Source organism: Bufo gargarizans, chromosome 1 (assembly GCF_014858855.1).
Source record: "Bufo gargarizans isolate SCDJY-AF-19 chromosome 1, ASM1485885v1, whole genome shotgun sequence".
Taxonomy (NCBI): Eukaryota; Metazoa; Chordata; class Amphibia; order Anura; family Bufonidae; genus Bufo; species Bufo gargarizans.
Genome location: NC_058080.1, coordinates 168,402,136 through 168,427,154, shown reverse-complemented (window position 1 = coordinate 168,427,154; position 25,019 = coordinate 168,402,136). Strand labels below are relative to the sequence as shown.

Below are 25,019 nucleotides of genomic sequence, written 5' to 3'. Positions count from 1 at the left end.
AGTTTAACTGTTACAGTGGTAGAAGGGTATATATATATATATATATATATATACATACCCAAAAGCTTCAGATCATTAAACAGTGATAAAGGAACTACACTTGAAGTGCACACACAAACAGACACGTAATCTAGGTGTGTTTGCTCCTCATTCCAGTCTGGGCTGGGGGCGTGTCTGCAGCTCTGAGTGACAGCTCACACGCCACGCCCACTTGCTTAGCTCACCAGTCGGTTTGTTTTGAAGGTGAGAACAATGCACAGCCGGACTTCTCGGTCACGTGATGAGGAAGAAAGTCACCTGACCTGTTCTAGTCTGCATCAGGAAACAAGTCCATAGCAGTGCTGGAGGGAGAGCAGCAGAGCCGGGTAAGTGCTGCACAGTGTACACTGAGCAATGGGTTATGACAAGTGTATATTTATATATATATATATATATATATATATATATATATATATATATAGTACTGTGCAATAGTGATGTTCATAGAGGGGTATTCCTGTCTGTGTATGGCAATAGAAGTCTGGTGTTAGTCTTCAGGAAGAGCTCTCCTGCTGTATTATATCATGCTCTATCAGCTAATGGCCTCATGCACACGACCGAATGTTCGGTCCACATCCAATCTGCATTTTTTGCAGATCGGATGCGGACCTATTCATTTCAATGCAAAATATTTGGACAGCCGACCGAGTGCAGTCCTCATCTATATGCCAGTTCTGTGGCCCCACACAAAAGATAGAACGTTTCCTGTTCTTGTCTGTTTGGTGGACAGGGGTAGGACATTTCTACAGGAGTAGTGGCATGCAAAAAAAATAATGGCATGCACACGGGCCGGGGTCCGTGTTTTGCAGATCCACAATTTGCAGACCGCAAAATGGAGACAGTCGTGTGCATGAGCCCTGATTCTGTAGATTACCCGACCTCTCTCAGCTGGTTTGCTGCAATGTATCGGTCTGTGGTCCGGGCTGGTTGGCTGGCAGAGCATTGCCCACACTGGATACAAGGGAGTCTCCTGAGATGAGAGCAGGTACTGTATCAACAGGTCTGCAGCCTCGGAATCTTGTCAAGAGTGTTTTCATTCACTGACAGCAAACTGCCATCTCCAGCTGCCTGCATGTATCTCTGTATGAGCTGTAATGACTCCCTGCCCTCACAGAGGACACAATGAGACACTGCTCTGCTCCAGTGGACCCTTACATTGGCAGGTTAATTGCCTGTAACAAGCGCCAATCAACAATGTAGCAAGTTGATCGGTGCTCGTGAGAAATCAGAATTTTATCCTGCCCTGCAAGTGCGGTCCTTTCATGTTCCGTGCCCTGGGGTCTCTGCACTGAACATATCCCAGCCTCTCACCTCTGACACCCTAAATGTCCAATCAGTCGGACTGCTAGAGTTGTCATTTAGAGGAGAACGCATGCGCTGGAAGGCATTCAGCGCAGAGAGCCCAGGGCACTGAATGTAAAAGACCCACCTCCGGGGCACTGAATGTAAAAGGTCATGGGGGGGGGGGGGGATGAAAAATGTGATTTCTCTGTCTTAAAACCTGCATGACTATCACACCGCATATGCCTGCACAGCATTTCCTGTCATCTATACAATGCTGTCAGCAGTTTTGAGGGCTCAGAACTGCTGACAGACTCCTTTAAATGTGTTCATGAAGTGTTAGCAAAGTGGTCGTTACAACCCATGAATATTTTCATACTTTCTTCTGAAATATATGTTCTGCGTTTTCATTTTTCTAGATCCAGAGAGAGATCCCGAAGAAACCAAGCTATGGAGGACTGGATGACTGACAATAACCATACTGCCAATAGTAACAGCTCTAATTTAGCACTTGGCTTCGCATCCTCCGTTATATCGGTCGTCTTGTTCGGTTCTAACTTTGTCCCTATAAAGAAGTTTGACACTGGAGATGGTAGGAAAACCTGCTTGTTTTGTGTGGTTTTATTTTTTTTAATGAATTAGAGGGGGGATCTATGGAGGTCAGTGAGTTTTCATTCATTGGGAATCCTGTGACCAGAGGCAGGCACTCTACAGGTGCCAATCTGGTGGCCAGTCGGGTTATGATGTCAGGAGGCCGTCCACCTCCAGAAGCCATTCCTGCATGTCACTGGAGACCCATGTCATTATACCGTGTGGTGTCACTACTCCTGCTCAATATAGGGTGCTATGTACAGTACTACTATAGGGCTGCATGTGTAATATAGCTCCATATATCATTTTATATATATATATATTTCTGGTGCTCCAACTATAGGACTCTATGGGGCACATTTATTAAGACCAGCATTTTAGACGCCGGTCTTAATATCCCCTATAGCTGACAGTGGATCTGCCGAAGTTATGAAGAGGTGCCAGCCTCTCCATAACTTCAGCGCATCCAGCGCATGTCTATATGTAAGACGGCTTCCTAGCTGTCTTACATTTAGATAGTTTTCTACGGCTTCAACAGGCGTAGAAAATGGTAAATGAGTCTCAGATAGCAGCGCAACTTACTGTAGCGCTGTCATTTGCACCTGAAATATGCCTAATTGAGGTGTATTTCAGATTAGTAAATGACCCCCTATATAGTTACCGTGCCCCTTGTCTCACTATAGGACTATATATGTAATGACTGGGCTCTGCATATCATTATATATTTGATTATAGAGCAGCATACAAGCGGTGGATAACTATTGTTTGTTCTGTTGTTCCACAGAATTCTTGCATTGACCCCACCTAGCAGCCATGTGGCTATGGCCGCCAGTTTGCTGGCCCTGCCTGCTGCCAGCTCAGTCCAACTACAATATAAGGCCAGTTATTATACATTAATGGGCTCGCTTATAGGCTGGGGCCCCGTGTGGCAGTCAGTGTCATGTGGCAAGTACAGGTGAAGCAACGTATACTTCTCCTGTACTTGCTGAGAAGACCAGGACTTCAGAACCTGCCTTAGTTTTGTCATGCTGTGCAGCATACTACTACCCTGAGGCTCCAACATGGGATCCCAGCCATAGGGCATATGGAAAGAGGTTGTAACAGATCTTTGTATTGTGGAAATAAGGAGATATAGCAAATGATGTATGTCGTGCAAAAATCGTAAAAAAAAAGCACAAGGAGCTTGAAGTTGATGGCCTTTCATTACTGTCTTCAGGCATGTTCTTCCAGTGGATTCTCTGCGCATCAATATGGATCGTGTCTTTAGTGGTCAATATCGTTCTTCGCTCTCCTAAATTCTGGCCTGTTGCAATGGTTGGAGGCTTTGTTTGGGCTACAGGTAATAAACCAAATCCTCTTTTCATTTCTTTTTTGGTATATGGTCATTATTTTTAGGCAGTAATTGCCACTATTTTAAGCCAAACACTGGAAGCTGTCTGGTATTCTTCACTGATGTTTCATATTTCATAGACGGTGTCTTTAGAATCTCATTTCTTTGAAGGTATCTTTAAAAAGTCCTTTACATTTTCTTCATGAGAGAAGAGAGAAAACAATCAGTCCCCACCTTCAATGCTTTTCATACATAAGTCTAGTGTTAGAACAATTGTTCTTTCTCAAATACCAAAGAAACACAATGTTCTGTTGTGACCAAAGGAACCAGACTCTGTTGTCACACTTGACTACTTCATTGTCTTGATCCAGATCGCTCTGATGGGGTTAACACAATCGCAGTATGATTCTGGAGAATTTCTAAGTAATTCTTTACACGTTGCCATATCTCTATTGTTTCTTCAGAGTCATCTGGAGGACAGAAGAATATTTTCAGACGTGTGCCATTATTAAAGGACCCCTCTCATATGGCAAGTCCATGTCATATATGTGATCACTTAGGAGTCATGCTGCCAGGAGGTATCCACAATTATAGAGGTGCACAATCGGTGAATTTGTGTGGAGCAGCTCGGATACTTGACTGGTGTTCCATACACATTACTGTCCACCCTCCTGATTTAGGATCCCCCTTCTAGGGATCAACAAAGGCCCGCAATCTAACATATGTCACCTCATCCGTGGATAAATGTTAGATCTCCGCTGGTATTCACTGATTTCACTGAAAGGGATGTTTGTTGTAGAAAACATGTCCTTTCTTTTCTTCTTGTGCTGCTCTGTAATCCTGCTTCTTCCCTCCAGGTAATATTACAGTCGTTCCAATTGTAAAGACAATTGGACTAGGTTTGGGCCTTCTCCTTTGGGCGTCTTCAAATCTTCTTACTGGATGGGCAAGTTCCAGGTACTGAAATCGTATATATATTTATTATCATGCATTTTAGCTTTCATTGCCTAAAGAATACATGCAGGACACTAATTTTATTGAACTGTTTGAAAACTATAAAATGGGAAATAAAGGTCACCATACACCTAACATAAGCATGGGCTGAAGGAGCTTTTGCCAACATCTGTCATAACCATTTCCCTCAATAAAATTCATGTTTGGTTTGGCAGGATATGTGTTTTATTTGAACATGCATGAAGGCCACCTAGCCTTGGCTCGTCTAGGTATAACTATACGCCCTGTGCACACTGTGTCTGAGCCCTACCCTGGGCTATATACATGGAGAAGCTCCCAGCATATGTTAAATGTATCCATGCAGCTCCATTCTTCACAAGAGAGTGTCATTTTGGCCTCCATTGGTCTGGCATACGTTGGTATACCTCCCCCCTAAACGTGCAGCAGACTGTCCTTTACTATATATACAGTGGGCCACAGCAGAAAATGTGTACTGAGTAATATGTGTGCCACCGTATGCCTGTCTTCCATTGGAGTTATATGTCGAGGAATCTTCCTAATGTGTACCTCCAGCAGAAAGCTCAATCACAATGTGTGACTTTCCGGAAACAGAATCCACATCAGTGGCTTATGTGACTGTATAGAACCAAGACATGTTATCTTCTCTGCCACCCATTTGACACTTTGGGGCTGTTTAGTGGGTATAATTTTACCCAATAAAATGACAAAGTTTAGATACATACTGTGCTTTATTAAAAAGTTTATATATAGATATATATATATATATAAATATAATTATTATTACAAGTTGACAGCATCAACACTTATACGTACACATATCTCTAATAGCTTAGCAGATCTATGATGCAGTGCAGTAGTTTTTTCCACATCAGAAAACTGTATAGTGCCAGATGTAAAGACTACATAAGGCAAATCATCAGAAAAAGCACTATGCACATCTCACACATTAACCCAGCAAGAACTGATGGGATATTTCAACTCTGATTAGGATGAGTACGAGATGGGTTCTCTGGGAATTAAGAAAATTAAATACTTAAATATTACTTTATTATAAATATATTCCCAAATAATTTCCATTAGTTATAATGGCTTGTTTTGTTTGTGGAGCAATCAGTAGGAGAAATAAAATGGCCTCCATCCTATTAGTACACACAAAACCCGTCCTAATCACACAGGAGGACAAGTTACTTCACAACACTGAGCTAAACAGCTGCCTCATCCTTCTCTCCTACTTGTCAGGGATTATATTCCTGAATACAGATGATATGATCTTCAGCTGAATCTCAGTAGGTATGGAGTTCATGAGAAGACATGAAATACAGAGAGGAGGGACCGGACAGACTGTGGTAATGTGGGGCTGTGGTAATGGAGACCGCATACAAGTGCTGCTGCTCATTACTACACCTCCACCCCCTCTCTGTACTTCATGTCTCCTCATGAACTCCAGTCCTACAGAGATTCATCTGAAGATCTTATTGTATTCAGGAATATAATTCCTGACAAGTAGGAGAGGAGGATGAGGCAGCTCTTTAGCTCAGTGTTGTGAAGTAACTTGTCCCACTGTGTGATTAGGACAGGATTTGTGTGTACTAATAGGACAGCGGCCATTTTATTTCTCCTAGTGATTGCTCCCTAGATAAAACAAGCCTTTAGAACTAATAAAAAGTATTTGGGAATATATTTATAATAAAGTAAAGTATTTTCATTTTCTTAATTTCCAGAGAACCCCTTTAACGTTTTCTATAGATCATACCTCTGTGATCTGTGTACTGTATTAGTCTTGAAAGGTGAATATGCACTTTAAGCCCTGCTTCATTCTGCTGGAATATTACAGTGGACGCATATGACAAGGCAAGAATATTGTGACTTTGTGTTCACAGGTTTGGAATGTTTGGAATAAACCCAGAAGAAGTTGAAAGGCCGTATCTAAACTATGCAGGGGCAGGCCTATCAGCTTTGAGGTATTTTGATTTTATAAAATATATTAAAGGGAATGTCCATGTTATTTTTTTTATTAATTCAAACTGCCTTAGCCCTGATAAAATAACAAAAGTCCTTCCATTCACCTTTTCAACCTACTCCGATCCAGTGCTGCTGCTTCCTTTTCTCGGACTGCAGCAATGAAGTTCCATTTACTGCTACAAGCAATAGCTGGCCTCAGCGGTGTATGGCCTGAGACCACTGAGGCCAGTGATTGGCATCAGCAGTGTATGGGACGTCACTGCTGCAGCATTTCGTCACTGGCTGCAGTCTGGGAGAAGGAGCAGCAGAGCTCGATCGGAGCGGGCTGGAATAGTGAGTGGAAGTGTTTTTATTATTTTATAAGGTTTTCCCACAGGTCATCATCAATATTAGATTGGTGGAGGTATGACTACTGGCACCCCTGCTGATCACGTTTGAAGGGGCTGAGCGCTGTGGCCTCTTCATCAGCCAATGAGTGTCTCTATCCAGAGCTGATTGCTGGGGCTGCTGGGAGTCAGATCTCCAGAGATATGATATTGATTATCTATCCTGAAGAAAGGTCATCAATGTTTAAGCCCTGGAAAACCCCCTTGAGTATGCATATGTAGTGAGAATAAAGGGGATTAGGAAGTTGAAATCCATTGAGCCAGATCCGTATTTTCCCCAACGTCACCCTTCCAAAAATGGTATGTTTGGCGGAATATTTTGGCCTTCAAACAGCCATGTCAGTAAGTACAGTATATACCAGGGTATAACACACATCACTAAAGGTTGGTATTGGTAAATCTGCCTGTGGTGACCATGATCGATCTGTTTGTGCATACAAGATATAAGTAAGGGCACCAAATGTCACTATAAATGTATCTGTCATGCTACAAACATTCTCCAATTATCTGGAAAAATCTGAATAGATGAAGTATCTTTTACGTATTGATGGACAGAATGGTTGCCTCTTTGATGTAAAAGCCAATACCATTTCCATTTATAATGAGGAGGATGGTGTTAACCCCTGGGCGGACAGGTGATCTGCTTGTTGTCTATGGCTAGCCTCCCAATTCTACCATTCAAAATCATGGGGGGGTCTCACAATTGGCTTGTACCATGATCAGACAGGGTGTACACATCGTATAGACAGAAAGTATGTAAAAGAGATTCTTCTGTAAAGGTAACGTCCCCCTACAGATTCACAATGTCCATAACGGTAACGTCCCCCTAGAGATATACAATGCAATGTCAATTGGTAAATTGTCGTTATTTTTCAATATGAAAATGTGCCGTTTTAATACATTCATGTTCCAGGACTTTTCTTTGCTTTTTAGTGCAATTATTTTTCTGTTTGTGAAAACTGAAGTTAAAAGTGTTACCTCAGAGTCAGAAACAACCCCACTTCTCAGGAATAGTGTATGTATTCTGCGCTAACCGCTCTTACCCCTCAGCTGTGTGTTAAGAATCGTCTGGCGCCAACGCTACGTTTACCTGCCATTTCTAACCGCCACACAGTACTTGCCTTTGCATTGATTATTTTAAAGGGTTTGAAACAGATTGTAATATACAGGAATATTTAGATACCTGCTACTCAGTATGTACTATTTTGTGTGAATTAGATTTATTGTTTAACCCCTTAATGACCAGGCCTGAAAAAACCTTAACGGGGCTGTGCTGGATCAGGATATTGATGACCTATCCTCAGGATAGGTCACTGGTATCAGTTCATGGGGGGTCCGACTTCCATGCCAGAGCTGCAGCCTCTTCCGTTTTTTCTGCATGCCATTTAGATTATAGCGGCGGTGCAGTGTAATTACTGCGAATCCAGAGAAGAGGCCGTCAATATCCTTACATTGCAGAACCCCTTTAGATAAAATGACACTGCAGAACTTATCTACACTATGTATGTTTGTAGACCGTATCTACAGTACATTGCACCTTGTTGCACAGCAAATTGGACTCCTTTGCACTGATTTTGATCATTTTAGATTTCTTGGGAGCCAGATATATATATATATATATATATATATATATATATATATATATATTTTTTTTTTTTTTCTATATTCTCTGAGGGAATATACTTACCCCGCTCCCTGTGCAGCTCCTGGTCCCCGCACTGCCGCTGCTGCTTCTCCCAGTACAGGGATGAAAATATCCGGTGTCGGGGGAAGGGGAACAGCCAATGGCAGGCAGGGACAGGGACGAGCCTCCCTAGCATTGCAGGTGAATGATCTGCCTGTATATCACACATGACCGCAGCTTCCAGTCACTGGCCTCAGTTGTATATGGCACAAATCATTGAAGCCAATGATTGGCCTCAGTGGTCACATATGCTATACAGGTACATCACCATGGCAGTCTTTAAAACAAAGTCCAGAGGGGAGGATGGAGCTGTGGCGCTAGAATGGAGGGGGTTTGGAACAGTGAGTATAACTTCTGTAATTATTATTTTAATACCTTTTACTTCCGTTCAAATATTCATATGGACAACCCCTTTAAATTATGATAAGCTATGCAACTCAAAACTTTATTTGATACACTTTAGGTTTCCGTTTTCCAGACCTTTTGTGTCAGTGAACAAAAACATTTTGGTTAAAACCCAGAATATTTAGCCTTTCCTGCTCTCACAGCTGAGGGTTTGCTACAATGTATTAGTAAAGGTAAGAGTTGTGAACCTAGAGACCTCAACACGGAAGACCTGTTCTGCAGTGATTATTGCCAAGACTGATACAGGTTCAAACTTTCAGCTGTGTAAGTAGGACCTGAAAACATAATAAAAAAAAAAAATAATAAAATGAAAATAAAAGACAGCATATATGAGGACATTGCTTTATTAGACTATAAATTAACATTTACTTATAGAAATGTAGAAAACCGAAAAAACAAAACAAACTAATGCTATGCAGGCATATAAAATTATTTTTAACTGCATCAAAATTCAGTGTTCAAAATTTTCTTCATCTCACTTTTTTCTGCAGATTAACACCCAGGAACCCGCTGGTATAGATGAATCCTGGGTAGACAAATTATCACCTTTGCAAAAGCGAATAATGTAAGCACAGTGTGGCAGATCTTCAGCATCTTCACATGTACAATAGATGAGCGGTTTGCACAGGAAGCTGGATTCTACTCACTTTTGTATCAACTCCTGTGTTTGGCTCAAAAAACTGCATTGAAAATTACCACAAAAACGGCATGTGTGATTCCAGCCTCAAAAAAGTTTAAAATCCTTTACTGATCCTATAAAATATCCAATAAGTTAGCTATTACATGTGACACAGTAGTAGTCACTTAGCGTCTCCTACATAATTAGACCCATTCTTTTGAAGACTAGCTCTTCCTGCTCCTATCTCCAGAACAGGGCCCCCAAAGTGAAGGCGAGCACATTGCACATGCGCAGTGTCCTCTCCATTCACAGTTACAGGACTACCATTAATAGTGGGGGCCCTGTTCTGTAAACCTAATATGAAAATAAGGAGTGCGACCCACACCTATCTGACGTTTTTGGCATATCCTAGCGATATGTCACAAATGCTAAAGAGGACCTGTCACCTCTCCTGACATGTCTGTTTTAGTTACTATTTGCATTCCCCATGTAATAACTATTGTTATGTTGTGCCTTTCCTTTGTTATTTCTTCTAGAACTTTATGACTGAATTGCCAGCAGCTTGCAGTAAAGGTACACATGGGTGTTACCAGTTGGGGGAGTGTCCCTGCACAGTCTGACCCCAGCAGCACTGATTGGACAGAGTCAGACACGCCCGCTGCTGGTAACACCCAGCAGTACCTTTACTGCAGACTGCTGGCAATTTACTTGTAAACGTCTAGCAGGAATAATAAAGAAATGGCACAACATAGTCATGAGCATAGATGCTCTAGAATTGGTATTACATGGGGAATGCAAGTAGTTACTAAAACATACATGTCTGGAGAGGTGACAGGCTTTTTTCGGATTGGACAACCCCCTGAAAGAAATGTTTCTTCTTTTGGCTTATTTTCATATTTGGTCTACATTTAAATGATAAAATGCTTGCTGCATGCACGTACTTACCAACATTTCTGTTGGTAAAATCAGGATATATTATTATAGTAACTTATATAGCGCTGATATATTCCGCAGCACTTTACAGACATTAGCTGTCCCCAGTGGGGCTCACAATCTAAGTTCCCTATCAGTATGTCTTTGGAATGAGAGTACTCGGGGTAAAACCATGCAAACACGGGAGAACATACAAACTCCATGCAGATGTTGTCCTTGGTCGGATTCGAACCCAGGACCCCAGCGCTGCAAGGCACCAGTGCTAACCACTGAGCTGCTGTGTAAGCCCTGCCCCTGAAAATGCCCAGCCCAGGCCAACCACTTATGGGCGGAGTTTGTTTTATCCCCGCCCATTTTGGGATAGTTGGCAACTATGCATGCAGACACTACAAGGGGCTATTTGTGATCATAGGCCTCATTTATCAAAGCTGTCTAACAGTGAGACTGTCGTTGCTGTAGCAACCAGTCAGAGCTCAGCTTTCGTTTCAGGTTGTGTCACTTCAGCAAGTGGAATTTATCATGTAGAGGAAGTTAAAACAAGCCACTTACTAATGTATTGTGACTGTCCATATTGCTTCCTTTGCTGGCTGAACTCATTTTTTCATCACAATATACCCTTCTTGATTCCAACCACCACTATGAATGGCTTTTTCCTATAAGGTGCAAGCACGGCCACTTATGCTGGATTGTAGGGTGGTCGTAACCATGGAAACTAGGTGTATAATGTGATGGAAAAATGAGTCTAGCCAGAAAAGGAAGCAATATGGACAGTCACAATACATTAGTAAGTGCCTTGTATTAACTTTCTCTACATGATAAATGCCACTTGCTGAAGTGAGACTACCCCTTTAAACTGCTCTGGAACAAATAAAGTTGATTGGTTGCTATGGGCAACAAAGAGAATCGCCTTGTTAGACAGTTTTGATGAATGAGGCCTGTTGTGATATACCTCCCCTAGTGATGCCTGTATGCAGCCACGTACATCATTTAACTCTATGGCGGTGTGAAGAGAGGCATCCGGCCTGAAGCACTGGAACTCCTGTATTATGGAAGTAATATGCTCAAACATATGGACCTCAAAAACGAGGCAATGTTTGTAGCTGGAGGAACATTCCTTAACCATATTTTTTTTATTTTAAACTTTTTTTTATTTTTTATTAAAGAACCTCTCACATCTCCCAGTGTATCTATGGGGAAATCAAACTCCTGGTGGCTGGAGTTTGATCCTTGAGGAAATTACAGACGGCACTGTCATATTGTATCGACAGATGAAAGCCCCTGTCTGCCCCCTGTTCATACACACAGTAAACGGCACCTGCTGATGTCCTCAGGAGAACAGAAAATCCATGGTTCCCTGCCGCTCTTCCCGAGGAGTTGGATCACCGCTGCTTGTAGAGAGATTTTTGGTTAATAGAGGTTTAGTCTAGAATTTCCCATGAGTCTGTTTGCTAATGTGTGAGCTAAAGGAGCTCCGAGCATCGATATTTCACTTGAAATTTAAGACTATCATCTTTCATCTTATCTTTTCTGTTAGAGGCTCGGTACTGGCTGTAGGAGCAGGAGTTCTCTATGGATCCAGCTTTGTTCCAGTTCTTTACATTAAAGACCACAGTACGAACAATGAGAGCATATATGCGGGATCCAGTCAGTTTGGTAAGAGAAAATAAATGTTCTCTGGACTCATGTTTGTATTTTTGGGGTTTTATGTATATAAATAAGACCAGAGATTGCAGAGTACAGTACTTGGCAATCTCTGGCATTCTCATAGAGAATGAATGGAGCAGCAGTGTACATGCACAACCTGCCGCTCCATCAGTAAGGGGGAACGGGACCCCCATTCTTGGGATCGGTGAGAGTGCCAGTGGTCAGACCATAATTTATAAACTTGACTCAACCCCTTTAATTCTAGCTGGGTGACTAATCTGCTATCCAATGGCAGATTAGAAAGCTGGCTATACACATGAGATTAAAGTCCAAAATGGCTGATTTCTGCCTTTTCATCTGACCATCGTTTGAAAAACTAGCACAAATGATCGTTTGCCTGACAGCAGACTTTTGGTTGCTGAAAAAGTGGTTGGCCAGGTTGCAGATTTGGGGCTTTATCGACTGAAACGAGTTTTTTTAAAGGCTTTTTTTAGCATACAAAGATACACAAAATACAAAAAGTACAAAAGGGTGGAGAAACCCCCGCCCCCCCGTGCAGTCCCCGACATCTCACCCATTTCCAGGCAGATTAGAAACCTCTGAATGGCAGCATCTGTGTGCGCAACAGAGCCGCAGTAACGAGCCCTGGATGCGCAATCCAAGCATTCCATTGTTTCTCAATTTTCACATATACTTTCCATTCCATATAAATCATATTATTTGCCACGTTTATTAATTCTGTTATCCCTGGAGCAGATCATTGTAGCCAATACTTTGCCAAGATCTTCTATTTAACTAGGAAACTCATAGCTAACGCCAACTGTATTATATCTGTGGTAGGAATGTCCATTACACAACCAAGGAGCCCAACCCTGGGGACTTTTTTTTAGTGTAACATCATAGATGTCTTCCAGAAGGGTGTAAACTGCAGACCACAGACTTGTGACATGACCACAACATATGAGCCGTATCCGCCTCAAGATGGGTACATCTAGGAAAACTAGCATCTGTCCGAACGCCCATTTTATATAGCAATAGAGGTGTCCTATACACCCTATGTAGTAAAAATAATTGTGACCTACACTGTGCCACCGATGAAGAGAGTGACAGAGTGTAGGCCAGAACATTTTCCCACTGGGTGTCGTATAGGGCAGTGTTTCCCAACCAGTGTGCCTCCAGCTGTTGCAAAACTACAACTCCCAGCATGCCCGCATAGCCAAAGGCTGTCCAGGCATGCTGGGAGTTGTAGTTTTGCAACAGCTGGAGGCACACTGGTTGGGAAACACTGGTATAGGGGACCAACATCTACTTCCCACTTATCCTTCAGCCCCTGCAAAGGGTCTCCAACACACTTTAACAAGAGATCCCCATAAGTAATGGAGATCAGTGTTTTAGATGTAAGGGTCTGAACTATACTATCAAAGACCCTAGTACCAGAGATGGGTAAGTGTGTCGTGCGACCCTGAGAATGAATAGCATGCCGCAGTTAAAGATACTGATAGAACACTGAAAGGTTTTAAGCGTGTCATTCTCATATAATTGGCGAATATATTTTACACCTTTCCTTTCCTAGGCCTCAAAACCTTCCAGCATGAACAATTCACCTAAATAAGGATTATGCCAAATTGGCGTGCACTTGGTACAGCCATGAACACCCAATAGAGCCTTACATTTCCACCACACTGTATGTAGGAGCAAGAAAGTAGGCAAGATGGTGTAATTAGTTTGAATCTATGAGCTTCCAGAGACCCCACCAAATCAGTCGTACCTAAATGGTGCTGTAGGATCCTCTGCCTAGAGTCCCGGTTTGTTGGCAGGCCCCATCCCTGTAAATGTTGTAATTATGAAGCTAAATAATAGGCCCGGGGATGGGGCAGTGCCACCCCTCCTTTCTCTTTGTTCAGTTGCAATTTACCAAGTTTAATTGTAGGGGTTCGACAATGTGCCTAAAAAGATATAAAGGAGCATTATGAAGAATATAAAGTATTTGCGGCATCCAAATCATTTTAATCAGGTTGGCACGACCCATTACCGATAGTGGTAGCTTCATCCATGCTTCCATTTTAGCATTCAATCTATCGAACATAGATTCACAGGAACACCACTTTTTCTAAAACATAACATTTAATGGTAATTTATTAAAAGCCAATATACCCTTGTAACAATCAAATGAAAATCAAAACCTAATGCGGGATTACTATTCCAATGCTTAGTGGTTGCAGGGAGATCGGCAGACGTATCATAGGCCTAGGATGGGGGTGATATCCCTAATGCTGGCCCTATTGCTGCCACCCTGCCTGCAAACGGAATAGCCGCCCCGATAGGGGCGATCCCGTGTCTCGTGCCTCCTGATAGCCCTAGGATGACCCTGACACGGGGAAGATTCCAACACTGTGGAATTTGGGCCTTAGGGTCAGACCTGGACTAATATAAGTACCGAAAATAACAAACACTTACAATGTCCCAGGTGGGGTGACAAGAACCACCCTATAGAATTAGTGAAGATAACAATATAAAGAAATATAGAGTAAAGTGTCCTATATCGTCCCAAATCTATCAAACATAGGCAAGAGATTCAAAGAGATATAGTCTGAGCACCCCTAGTTCTTACCAATGACGCTTGTCCCACCTTACAATGCTCCAATTCAGGACGTAATCTACAGCAACTGAATATGAAAATAGATTTGCCACAGGGTGCAATGTTAGACTAATAACTTTAGAATAAGGCACTTTTGGGTATTTGGGGAAAGAGATATAACAGCGATATCTGTTGGGCAAGAAATTGATATTAGAGGCACAACCCCTTTAAGCTTTTCTGTCTTTCAGATCTTGATTATGTGTTTGCACACTTCAGTGGAATATTCCTCACAAGTACTGTTTACTTCCTTATTTACTGTGCTGTAATGAAGAACCAGCCTAAAGTCTATCCAAAAGCAATACTGCCTGGTAAGTTTTCTCAAGAATACAAGTACTGTACAAATGAATAAAATGCGGTAGTACACTAGTAATTCTTCTCAAGGACCCTTACTACCCAGTGTGTACATACTTGATATGTTGAATTTTTTCTCTAATTAACAAATTCAATTCTTACAGTTAATCATTATCTTTAAATACTGGGATGTTCTGCGCATGACCCACAGAAAATGTGCAGTTGCTTAAAGAGGACCTTTCACCACTCCTGACCTGCCTGTTTTAATAGCTTCATGCATTCCCCATGTAATAAAAAATTTGGAACATCTATTCTTATGGCTCTATGTTGTGCCATTCCTTTATTATTTCTACTAGAAGTTATGAATGAATTGCTAGCAGTCTGCAGTAAGGGTACAAAGGGGTGGTAACTAGTTGGAGGTGTGTCCTGCACAGACTGACTCTATCCAATCAGTGCTGCCATTTTCAGACTGTGCAGGTACACACCCTAACTGGTTACCACCCCTCTGTACCCTTACTGCAGACTGCTAGCAATTCATTCATAACTTCTATTTGAAATAATAAAGGAATGGCACAACATAGAGCCATAAGAAAAGATGTTCTAGAACTGTTATTATCTCTGCCTTCCTGCTTCTTCAATACACACAGTTCAGGCGCAAACCATATGATCGCTGTGTGCCAACAAGGGTGTACAGGTTCCTAAGTCCCCTTTAACATGGGCGATCTTCAGGAATGCTCGTTCTTACAAATGCTCATTCCTCATTAGCCTATGTAATGGTGCCACCGATTATCCCATGAACGAGCAAATGCCCGTTCATTGTGTGTAAGCGTTGATGCAGAACCCCAAAATGATTAATTCTGGACAGGAGTTCACCCTGTCTAAACAAGGATCTACTGCTAAGAAACAATAAATCTGTATGGTGACAAGTGGTCACAACAATCACTCATTCTCATACAGTAAAGGTGATTGCTGCATGTTGCTTGTGATCAGGCAATTATTGGGAACAAATGGTTCTTTCCCGATTTACCTGAATTTAAAGGGGACTTGAGGTATTACGTTTCCTAGATAATAGATTTGTTACAGTGCAGTAAAGGGGTTCTCCTATGAGCAAAATGTATCACCTATTCACAGGATGATCACCGATCACAAGAACAAGGGTCCTGGCGTCCCCCGTGATAAGGTGGTAACACGCATGCATGGCCATTGTTCCCATCACTGACTATGAGACTGCTGAATACAGCGCTCATCTATTGCTGGCAGTCCTATAGATATGAATGGAGCGACGGTCACCCATGCACACCACCGCTCCATTAACACAGGGGCCTCGTAATTCTCATGATCAGTCAGTGGGGGTTGCAGTGGTCGGACCCCCAGCAATCATACATTTATCACCTATACTGTGGATTGGTCATAAATGTTGCTTGTGGGCCGAACCCTTTAAGCTATTAAATAAAAGTAGAAAATGTGCAGACTCTTTTACTTGCAATAAAAAAGAATAATAAACCATTAAACAAACAAAAAACATGAAAATAAGACGTAACATTTTTTTAATTTTTATTATATACCCAATGTATGATGTTATACTTAGCCAAATATACTGTATAATCAAGCTATTTACTATGCCTATTTCACCTGAATATGCCTTCAATTTCCTGAAGTGTTGCTTTTTTATGAAGCAGACCAATACATTCCTGGTTGTAAACTAGTTAGTAGCTGAATCAAGCGGTGGTCCCTAACCTGTGGCTTTCCAACCTGGTGCAATACTATAAGTTAGACATTGTAGTGTTATACTGTAAATTCTAACAATCCAGCTTTCCTCCATAGAAGTCAGAACCATAAGTACTGCACGTATATAAATCAGGCGTATATTTTATATTTTTAAGGATTTATCTCTGGCATCCTTTGGGCAATCGCAACTTGCTGCTGGTTCCTGGCTAATAACTATCTAAGCGCCGTGGTCAGCTTCCCCATAATAACCGCGGTCAGTAGTTTTTAGATGATAAATCTAAAGATATTGGGTAAATCATTCTGTACAATTGCATGTCTGCTGAATGTCAAACAGCCAATTACACAGCCAGATCTGAACTTTACTGCATGTCTCATTGACAGGGTTTCTGAGTTGTCATTTAGTTGCCTTGATAACCCAGTAGCTTTTTTTTTTTTTTTTTTAAAGGGAAATATTATAATTGTGAGTGTTTTTAATTACCGTAATTTATTTTAATGGAAATTTGGATGAAAAGTTACATCTTTACCAAATTCGTTCTTAGATAGTTCTTCGTTGATCTAATGCTGAAAATCAGATTGTATGTGCATGAACATGAGGTTAGCCTAGCGCTTGTACTTGGCCATAGAGTTGAATAGAGCAGCGGACACACGTGCATGACTGCCGCTCCATTCAGACGAAGAGCAGAGATTTTCTCATGATTGGTGGGGGCCTCAGCACTCGGACCCTTACAGCTAAACTTTAGAGACAGCGGATAAGAGATAAGTTGTCTTAATGAGACATCCCTTGAAATGACATCAGAACAATGCAGAGATTGAATGAAATGAGTATTTTGCACGTTTTGCCTTTGTGTGTGCTGCTGCATTCTAGTATTTGTGTAGCTATATGATTTCTTCCATGATGTTACCACAGGGCCCTGGATTGATTGCTGCACTTTGGGGAGTTTTAGTCTTTAAAGAAATAAGGGTAAGTAATTTATTTCCAATACTTTTACACTTTTACATACTGTAAGCTGTGCACTCTATAATGTGTCACTGGCATTGCCAAAGTTTTATATTTCTGTTCATTCAATAGGAATATTCACTGCTTACTTCTGTGTGATGGAGACACAGATGCTCGGCAAGATTAAAGGGGTTCTCCGGGAAACTAAACTAAATAAAAAATAATATTATGTCATAGTAAAAACATTCATAAGTACCTTTATTTATCAAAAGTAGCTCGTTTTCCCTAGAGAGTTATCATTGTGGGACCCTAAAATGGCAGCTATCAAGTCATTGCGTCAGAAACACGTCCTAGAATACCCAGTACACTCACTAGGACGGGCTGTGTCAACACCAGCAGCTAGAGACACTGTTCAGCCTGAGGTGACGGCTACTTCCTGGTTGAGCTGACTGCTAGTGAGACGTGAACGCACATATTATAGCATGCGCACTGTGCTTAGGCAGTTCCCAGTGAAGAGGAGAAAACAGTTCCCTGGAGACTGTGTTTGTGATCCGCCTCAGGTACCTGGCAGGGCTCTGAAGCGGCAATTTTAAAAGGAACCTACTCTTATCACAGTTTGTGCTGTGCCCTGTCACCCTGACAGGAGTGAGGGAGGCCTACTACATCGTCACAAATTATTTCTATATATCTTTTTTTAGTGTATATGCAGCAACCAGGTCAGCAGGGACAACACGTGAGGCACGGTGGGCCGATGGGGGTAGTAGTTAATTTACTCAGTTAGCGGAGCCTCCCTGGGCCTACATGCAGTGATGGGAAGGACAGAACCAGTTCCTTCGGGGCACTTTCTGTTTGTCCAGGGATCACCAGCCAGATGGTATTGAGGTGCCCTTTGTGGTGTGGGGGTTTAGGGTACCTTGGAGGCCGGATCCCCGGTGTTCGTGACGCCTGCACCGTAAGGTGCAAAAAAGTGATAAGCTTGCACAATAAAGAGACCAGTTCTCTTACCAAATTCCCAGTACTTTACTGAAGCTGATCCAAAGGTCATCAATGTGCGCAAAAGTCATTTATAGCAAGGCAACTTCTACAATGGTTCAGGTTAGTTCCCAGAACTTGCATAAGGGGTAGTTTTACTCTATAACAATCAATCCCTTGTTTCTCCAGGCTGGAGGGATGTACTATCTCTGCTGTACTGTATAGTCATATACTTCTGTATCCTCTCTAGGAGTACTATCTCCTGACGGTGGCCTTTCTGTCTTTGGTTATGGTGGGTAGCTGGTAGCTTAGAATCTCTCCACCTAATGCAAAGGGGACTAGAGCCTGATAAACGACGATTACCTTCCTTTGCCAATATTCTCACTCCCTCTCTGGGTTGCCTGGATCTTCTGTAATCTTTCCCTTCTATGTGCTGGTACATGGAACTAACTCTGGAGTTTTGATAACTCTGCAAAACGGCTGCTGAGATGCAGTTTTTCCCACAGACATCACACTCTCCTCCATCTTCTTCTCCTCTACAGAGAGCAGGGCGGAGTCAGCCCTGGGAGACTTGTTAGAACCTCCCCCTCCCTGTGCAACTTTATGGAAACTCAGGCACAAGCACATTTTCATGAAACACAATATTAAGCAGTGTGTTTCAGGACACTGTATTCCCCCCTACTTTAATGTAAGCCATCCTCGGCGCACTCTTACCACGATGATGCGTCGCCTGCAAAATATAAAAAGAGCATGCATGCATATACACAGTACCATTACCCCCATCAATGGTTGACAAGGGCCGTAGTTTCTCTTGTAACTGGAGATCTGGGGGCACTGACCTGGCACAGCAGACAATAAAAACCAGGATAGTCCATAATGTAAACAAAAAGGAAACTTCTCAGGAGGCTCACAGGGCATGAGTCCGTTCCCTGGGCATGAAGCATGATGGTTGCAGAACATCACGGAGGGCTTTAATGCGTCAAACTCCATCTCCAGGCAGATGACTTGAACGTTGCAAAACAAGGAAAAAGGATTCTTTAGAGAGTCCTTAGAGCAAGGCAAATAATAGGCAATGTGTCTCATACCCCGGCTCAAAATGATGCAGGAATGCAATAACGGTTAATCCTGGTATCAGGCAGGTGGTTTTCCCTGGGTAATCTGGTCGGATCTCCGAAGTGCCTGTGACTCTACAGGCCTTGGCTCTAGGTAACGCGGTACATCTTGAGCTACCAAGGATCCTTCACTAGCTAGCACTTCTGACTGAAGTGGGGCTGTATTAGTTTTTGCGGGTGACTTTTCAGACGATTGTTCTGTGGTTGGAGCTTCTTCTTGTACAATCTCTTTGTAAAACAACTTGAGACAGTTGTGATGCAGTATTTGTGGTGCTCTGTTCTCTTTGGTGATTTCGTAGATATCAGTCTCAGGATTAGGAATAGCTGTGATGGTGTAGGGTTCTCTTTCCCATTTACTATCCAGCTTACTAGTGCAATGATTATTTTTCAGCCACACATGGTTACCAATTTTTAAGGGTTCTGCTTTTGAAGACTGATCATAGTCTTTCTGTTGCTTTTGACGTGCATTCGCCATTCGGATCTGGACAATCTCTTGGGCATCAGCTAGACGTTTTTGATGTTCACTCACCCAATCTGTTTGTGGTAAAGGATTGATGGAATCTGGAACTTTTACATCCAAGGTGAGATCTGTGAGTAATCTGCCTTGGCGGACAAACAGAAGGTAATATGGGGTGTATTCAGTAGAACAATGGATGGTGTTGTTGTAAAGATACATCAGTTGAGGTAGTAGGTTGGCCAATCAGTTCTTTTAGCAGGTGGAATAGCTCTCAACATTTCTCTCATGGTTTGGTTAATTTTCTCTCAAAGTCCGTTACCTTGAGTATGGTAAGCTGTTGTTCTCCTCTTCTGACAATTGTGAAGTGAACATAGTTCATGGAATACCTGGGATTCAAAGGCAGATCCTTGATTTGTGAGAATCTTTTCAGGTCATCCAAAGGACAACAGGAAAATTCTTCCAGAAAACGTTTGCGGTGGTTTTGGCTGTCAAGTCTTTAACAGGTACAGCTACTATGAATTTGGTGTAGTGATCAATTATTGTCATGGTGTAAGTATATCTTGAACGACTTGGTTCTAGCTTTACGTGATCAATGGCCACTATTTCTAGAGGTGTTCGGCTTACAATGGGATGTAATGGTGCTCTTTGGTCATGTCTCTGACTTCTTCCAGTGGCACAAGTAGAACATTCTTGACACCAGTTTTTATTATCTTCTCTCATTCCAACCTAATAAAATCTTTGGCGGATGGCAGCTTCTGTTTTTTGTACACGAAATGTACCACGATAGGTTAGGACACTTTGAAGGACAATTCTGGTATCTCTGTGTTGTACTATAATTTGATGCAGCCGATCACTTAACATTAGTCCTTTCTGCGTGAACAGTTGCTTTCTGTGTCTCCATAGCTTGAGCAGCTCTGGATCTGCATTATTTCTGTGGATTCTTTCTGGTGTTCTTCCACTAGTGAAGAAATCTTGTTTGATTTGGTTCACCTTTCTTTCTCAACTTGGGGTTCTGGATTTCTCTGCTGTAGGAAGTTGAGGACTTCTTTACCTTTTGATGGTGATAGCATCTTGTTGGGCAAATTTTTTGTAGAAAGCCGTCATCTCTACTTCTTCCCAAATTTCTTCCTGTTCAGTCGGGTCTTCTCTGGTAGGCAAGTGGGATAAGGCATCTGCATTTTCATCAGGCTGACCGATTACAGCACAAACTGTGATAAGAGTAGATTCCTTTTAAAATTGCCGCTTCAGAGCCCTGCCAGGTGCCTGAAGCAGATCGCAAACACAGTCTTCAGGGAACAGTTTTCTCCTCTTCACTGGGAGGTGCCTAAGCACAGTGCGCATGCTCTAATATGCTCGTTCCCGTCTCACTAGCAGTCAGCTCAACCAGGAAGTAGCCGTTACCTCAGGCTGAACATTGTCTCTAGCTGCTGGTGCTGACTCAGCAGTCCTAATGAGTGTACTGGGCATTGTAGAATGTGTTTCTGACGCCATGACTTGATGGCAGCCATTTCAGGGTCCCACAATGATAACTCCCTAGGGAAAAAAGCTTCTTTTGATAAATAAAGGTACTTATGAATGTTTTTACTATGACATATTATTTTTTTTTATTTAGTTTAGTTTCCGGGAGAACCCCTTTAAGGCTGACCATACACCTTAAATAGCTTGTTTACCTGACAGCTATCTCTCCCTATTTCCCCATACAATCCTCTCTCATGTCCTGTATGGGGACAGAGGAGAAACCCAACTACAGAAACCTCTGGCAGCAGCCTACCTCCCCAAAACCAAAACCAAATACAATCCATCTACCATTGGGGAGAGCCAGGAGGCCCCTATACATAGTCAGTGGGCTTGGCCAATATTTATCTAAGTTGTACGTCCACAAGGGATGTCATAGTAATTTTTTTTTTTTAAAAGGCAGGGAGTTGTAGCCATGACATAGTCTTCTTGGCAGCAGCAATGACATGCCGCATACCTCATGTGACTGCTGCCGCCAATCACTGGCCTCAGCGGTATACAACATGAGACCTGAATCAGTCATGTTTGGTATATGGACCTGTCACCACTGCGGTTATTTAAACCAAACCCGGCTGTAGGATCATTGCAGTGAACAGAGGGGGTTTGAATTGTTAGGGCTAAACGTAGACTTTGCAAGTAGTAAGTCCCTTTTAAAATCTTTTTTAAGTGATTTTAAAAAGTAGTAGGTACTTTTTCCTCAAATTGATTGTTAAAGATGCTATCCCATAACAAAAATGTATCATCTATCCACAAGCAGAGCCTTTATTCAGTACTTATTCAAAGCTCCTTTGTCAGAAACCTCCGGCCCCAGTCTAAGGTCCAGAGCACTCTGGATCAGGTTTTCATTAAGAATATTTATGTAAAACAGAAAATAAAACTCCAACACGTGTCCACAATTATTTTACCACTGCAGGTCCCAAGAGTGAAGTGGGCTTAGTTCACAAAGTCATTATGCGTTTTTACAGGACCGCGCGACTAACTCCTATAAAGTCTTCTCTGAGTCGAACCATCCACTCAAATAGATACAAGTAGAGCATCAAATTTTCCAAATATCCTCCTCCCACAACAGCTCAAGCGCAGGTGGGAGTCAGGCACATCAAACCAGTATATTCATCTAAAATTCCTCCAAATATGTCTCTTCAGTTGATGTCCTCTAGAGCATAAAACACTCCAATAGTTTACTTTAGGGCAGGAGCACATTGCTGTGAATTGATTTATTGGTTTTATTCTAACTCACCCTTGTGAGTATATTAAAAGGATTTTTTTTTAAGTAAACAGCGGTTCTTCACTATTAGAGTGTTTTATGCTTTAGAGGACAGCAACTGAAGAGACATATTTGGAGGAATTTCAGATGAATATACTGGTTTGAGGAGCCTGACTCCCACCTGTGCTTGAGCTGTTGTGGGAGGAGGATATTTGGAAAATTTGATGCTCTACTTGTACCTATATGAGTGGATGGTTAGACTCAGATGCTCTGCTTGTGGATAGATGATTCATTTTTGTTATGGGATGGCACCTTTTAACAATCAATTTGAGGAAAAAGTACCTACTACTTTTTAAAATTACTTTAAAAAGATTTTAAAAGGCACTTAATGCTTGCAAAGTCTACGTTTAGCCCTAAGCACAAGTGGGAGTCAGGCTCATCAAACCAGTATATTCATCTGAAATTCCTCCAAATATGTCTCTTCGGTTGCTGTCCTCTAGAGCATAAAACACTCCAATAGTGAAGAACCACTGTTTACTTAAAAAAAAAAAATCCTTTTAATATACTCAGGGTAAGTTAGTATAAAATCGATAAAACAATTCACAGCAATGTGCTCCTGCCCTAAAGTAAACTATTAGAGGGTTTTATGCTCTAGAGGACATCAACTGAAGAGACATATTTGGAGGAATTTCAGATGAATATACTGGTTTTATGTGCCTGACTCCCACCTGCGCTTGTGCTGTTGTGGGAAGAGGATATTTGGAAAATTTGATGCTCTACTTGTACCTATATGAGTGGATAGTTCGACTCAGAGGAGACTTTATAGGAGTTAGTCGCGCAGTCCTGTAAGAATATTTCTGTACTTTGCTCCATTCAGCTGTCCCTCAACCTGTCCTGGGCACTGAAAACAGTCCCACAGCATGATGTTGCCACCACCAAGCTCCACTGTAGTTAATGAGCAGTGCCTGGTTTCCTCTAGACATGACACTTAGAATTGATTGTTCAATATTGTTTTCATCAGACCAGACATTTATGTTTCTCACAGTCTGAGAGTCCTTTAGGTGCTTTAATGCAAACTTTAGAGGTGCGGTCATGTGTATTTTACTGAGGAGAGGCTTCTTTCCGTCTACACTGCCATAAAGCCCAGATTGGTGGCGTAGTGCAGTGATGGTTGACCTTCTAGATATTTTTCCCATCTGCACACAGGATCTTTGGAGCTCAGCCAGAGTGACCATTGGGTTCTTGGTCACCTTACTTCCCAAGGCCCTTTTCCCTCCGATTACTTACTTTGGTGGGTCAGCCAGCTCTGGGAAGAGTCCTGGTTGTTCAAAATATTTTCGATTTAAGAATTATGGAGGCCACTGTGCTCTTGGGAGCAGCATAAATTGTTTTGTACCCTTCTTCAGATCTGTGCCTCCACAAAGTCTTGTCTCTGAGCTGTACGGGCAGTTTTTTCTTCTGATATTCATTGTGAGACCTTATGTAGGCAGTGGTGTGGCTTTCCAAATCAAGTCCAATCGAATGAATTTACCACAGGTGGACAGCAATCAAGGTGTAGAAACCGAGAGACTGAGAGAAATGGGAGCCTCTCAGAGCTAAATGTCAAGTGTCATAGCAAAGGGTCTGAATACTTATGTCCATGCAAAATGTTTGCAAACATTTCTAAAATTCCGTTTTCACTTTCTCATTATGGGGTATTGAGTGAAGATTGATGTGGGTAAACTAGACTGTAAAAAAAATAAATTCTAATAATAATAAAATAAAAAAAAGTGAAAGGGTCTTTTTTTACTTTTTATTTTAAGCTTTATTTGCTGAAACCTTTGCTGTTGGGTGTATAATTATAGAAAAGGTGTATTTTACAATGCCATTTGACACTATTTTCCCTTCCTTTGTAGGGAATGAGGAACTACCTGTTGCTGATACTGGCATTTTGTATTGTCCTAACAGGTTCTCTTCTAACAGCTTTTTCTAAGACATGATTTGGCCACAAGGTGGTGCTGCACATGTGTTTTTGATAAACATTCATTCTTATAAAACTATATGTTTGGGTCTTAATTTTTACTTGGCAGAAAACAAATTATTCTGTTACGTTGTCTGGATGAATAGCTGCAGCAGGTCAAAGGTGATGTGGGTACAATTCACACTCAGTTCAATGCATTTTGGTAGACTGCGCGTGTTTCAGGTAACCACCCCAGAATCAGAGTATCCACTTCTGCACGTATGGGTAAATCATTAATCTCCACAGGAATCCCTTTTCCTCCACTGGATATAGGCAGTATGGTGGAAACTATGCTCCGCAAAATCGCTACATGCAGA

The 25,019-nt window shown here is 41.9% G+C and overlaps 1 protein-coding gene across 1 annotated transcript; it reads left to right on the top strand.

The window, feature by feature from the left end:
- The first annotated feature begins 243 nt into the window (after nt 1–243).
- Nucleotides 244–24,905, top strand: TMEM144 (transmembrane protein 144). The gene is made up of 12 exons (XM_044300081.1): nt 244–365; nt 1,740–1,912; nt 3,128–3,250; nt 4,099–4,198; nt 6,097–6,177; nt 7,498–7,579; nt 9,145–9,218; nt 11,740–11,858; nt 14,676–14,795; nt 16,662–16,759; nt 17,414–17,467; nt 24,599–24,905. Exons 2-12 carry the CDS (start codon nt 1,771–1,773, stop codon nt 24,680–24,682), a joined length of 1,077 nt encoding a protein of 358 aa, XP_044156016.1. The 5' UTR covers nt 244–365; nt 1,740–1,770; the 3' UTR covers nt 24,683–24,905.
- Nucleotides 24,906–25,019: the final 114 nt, after the last annotated feature.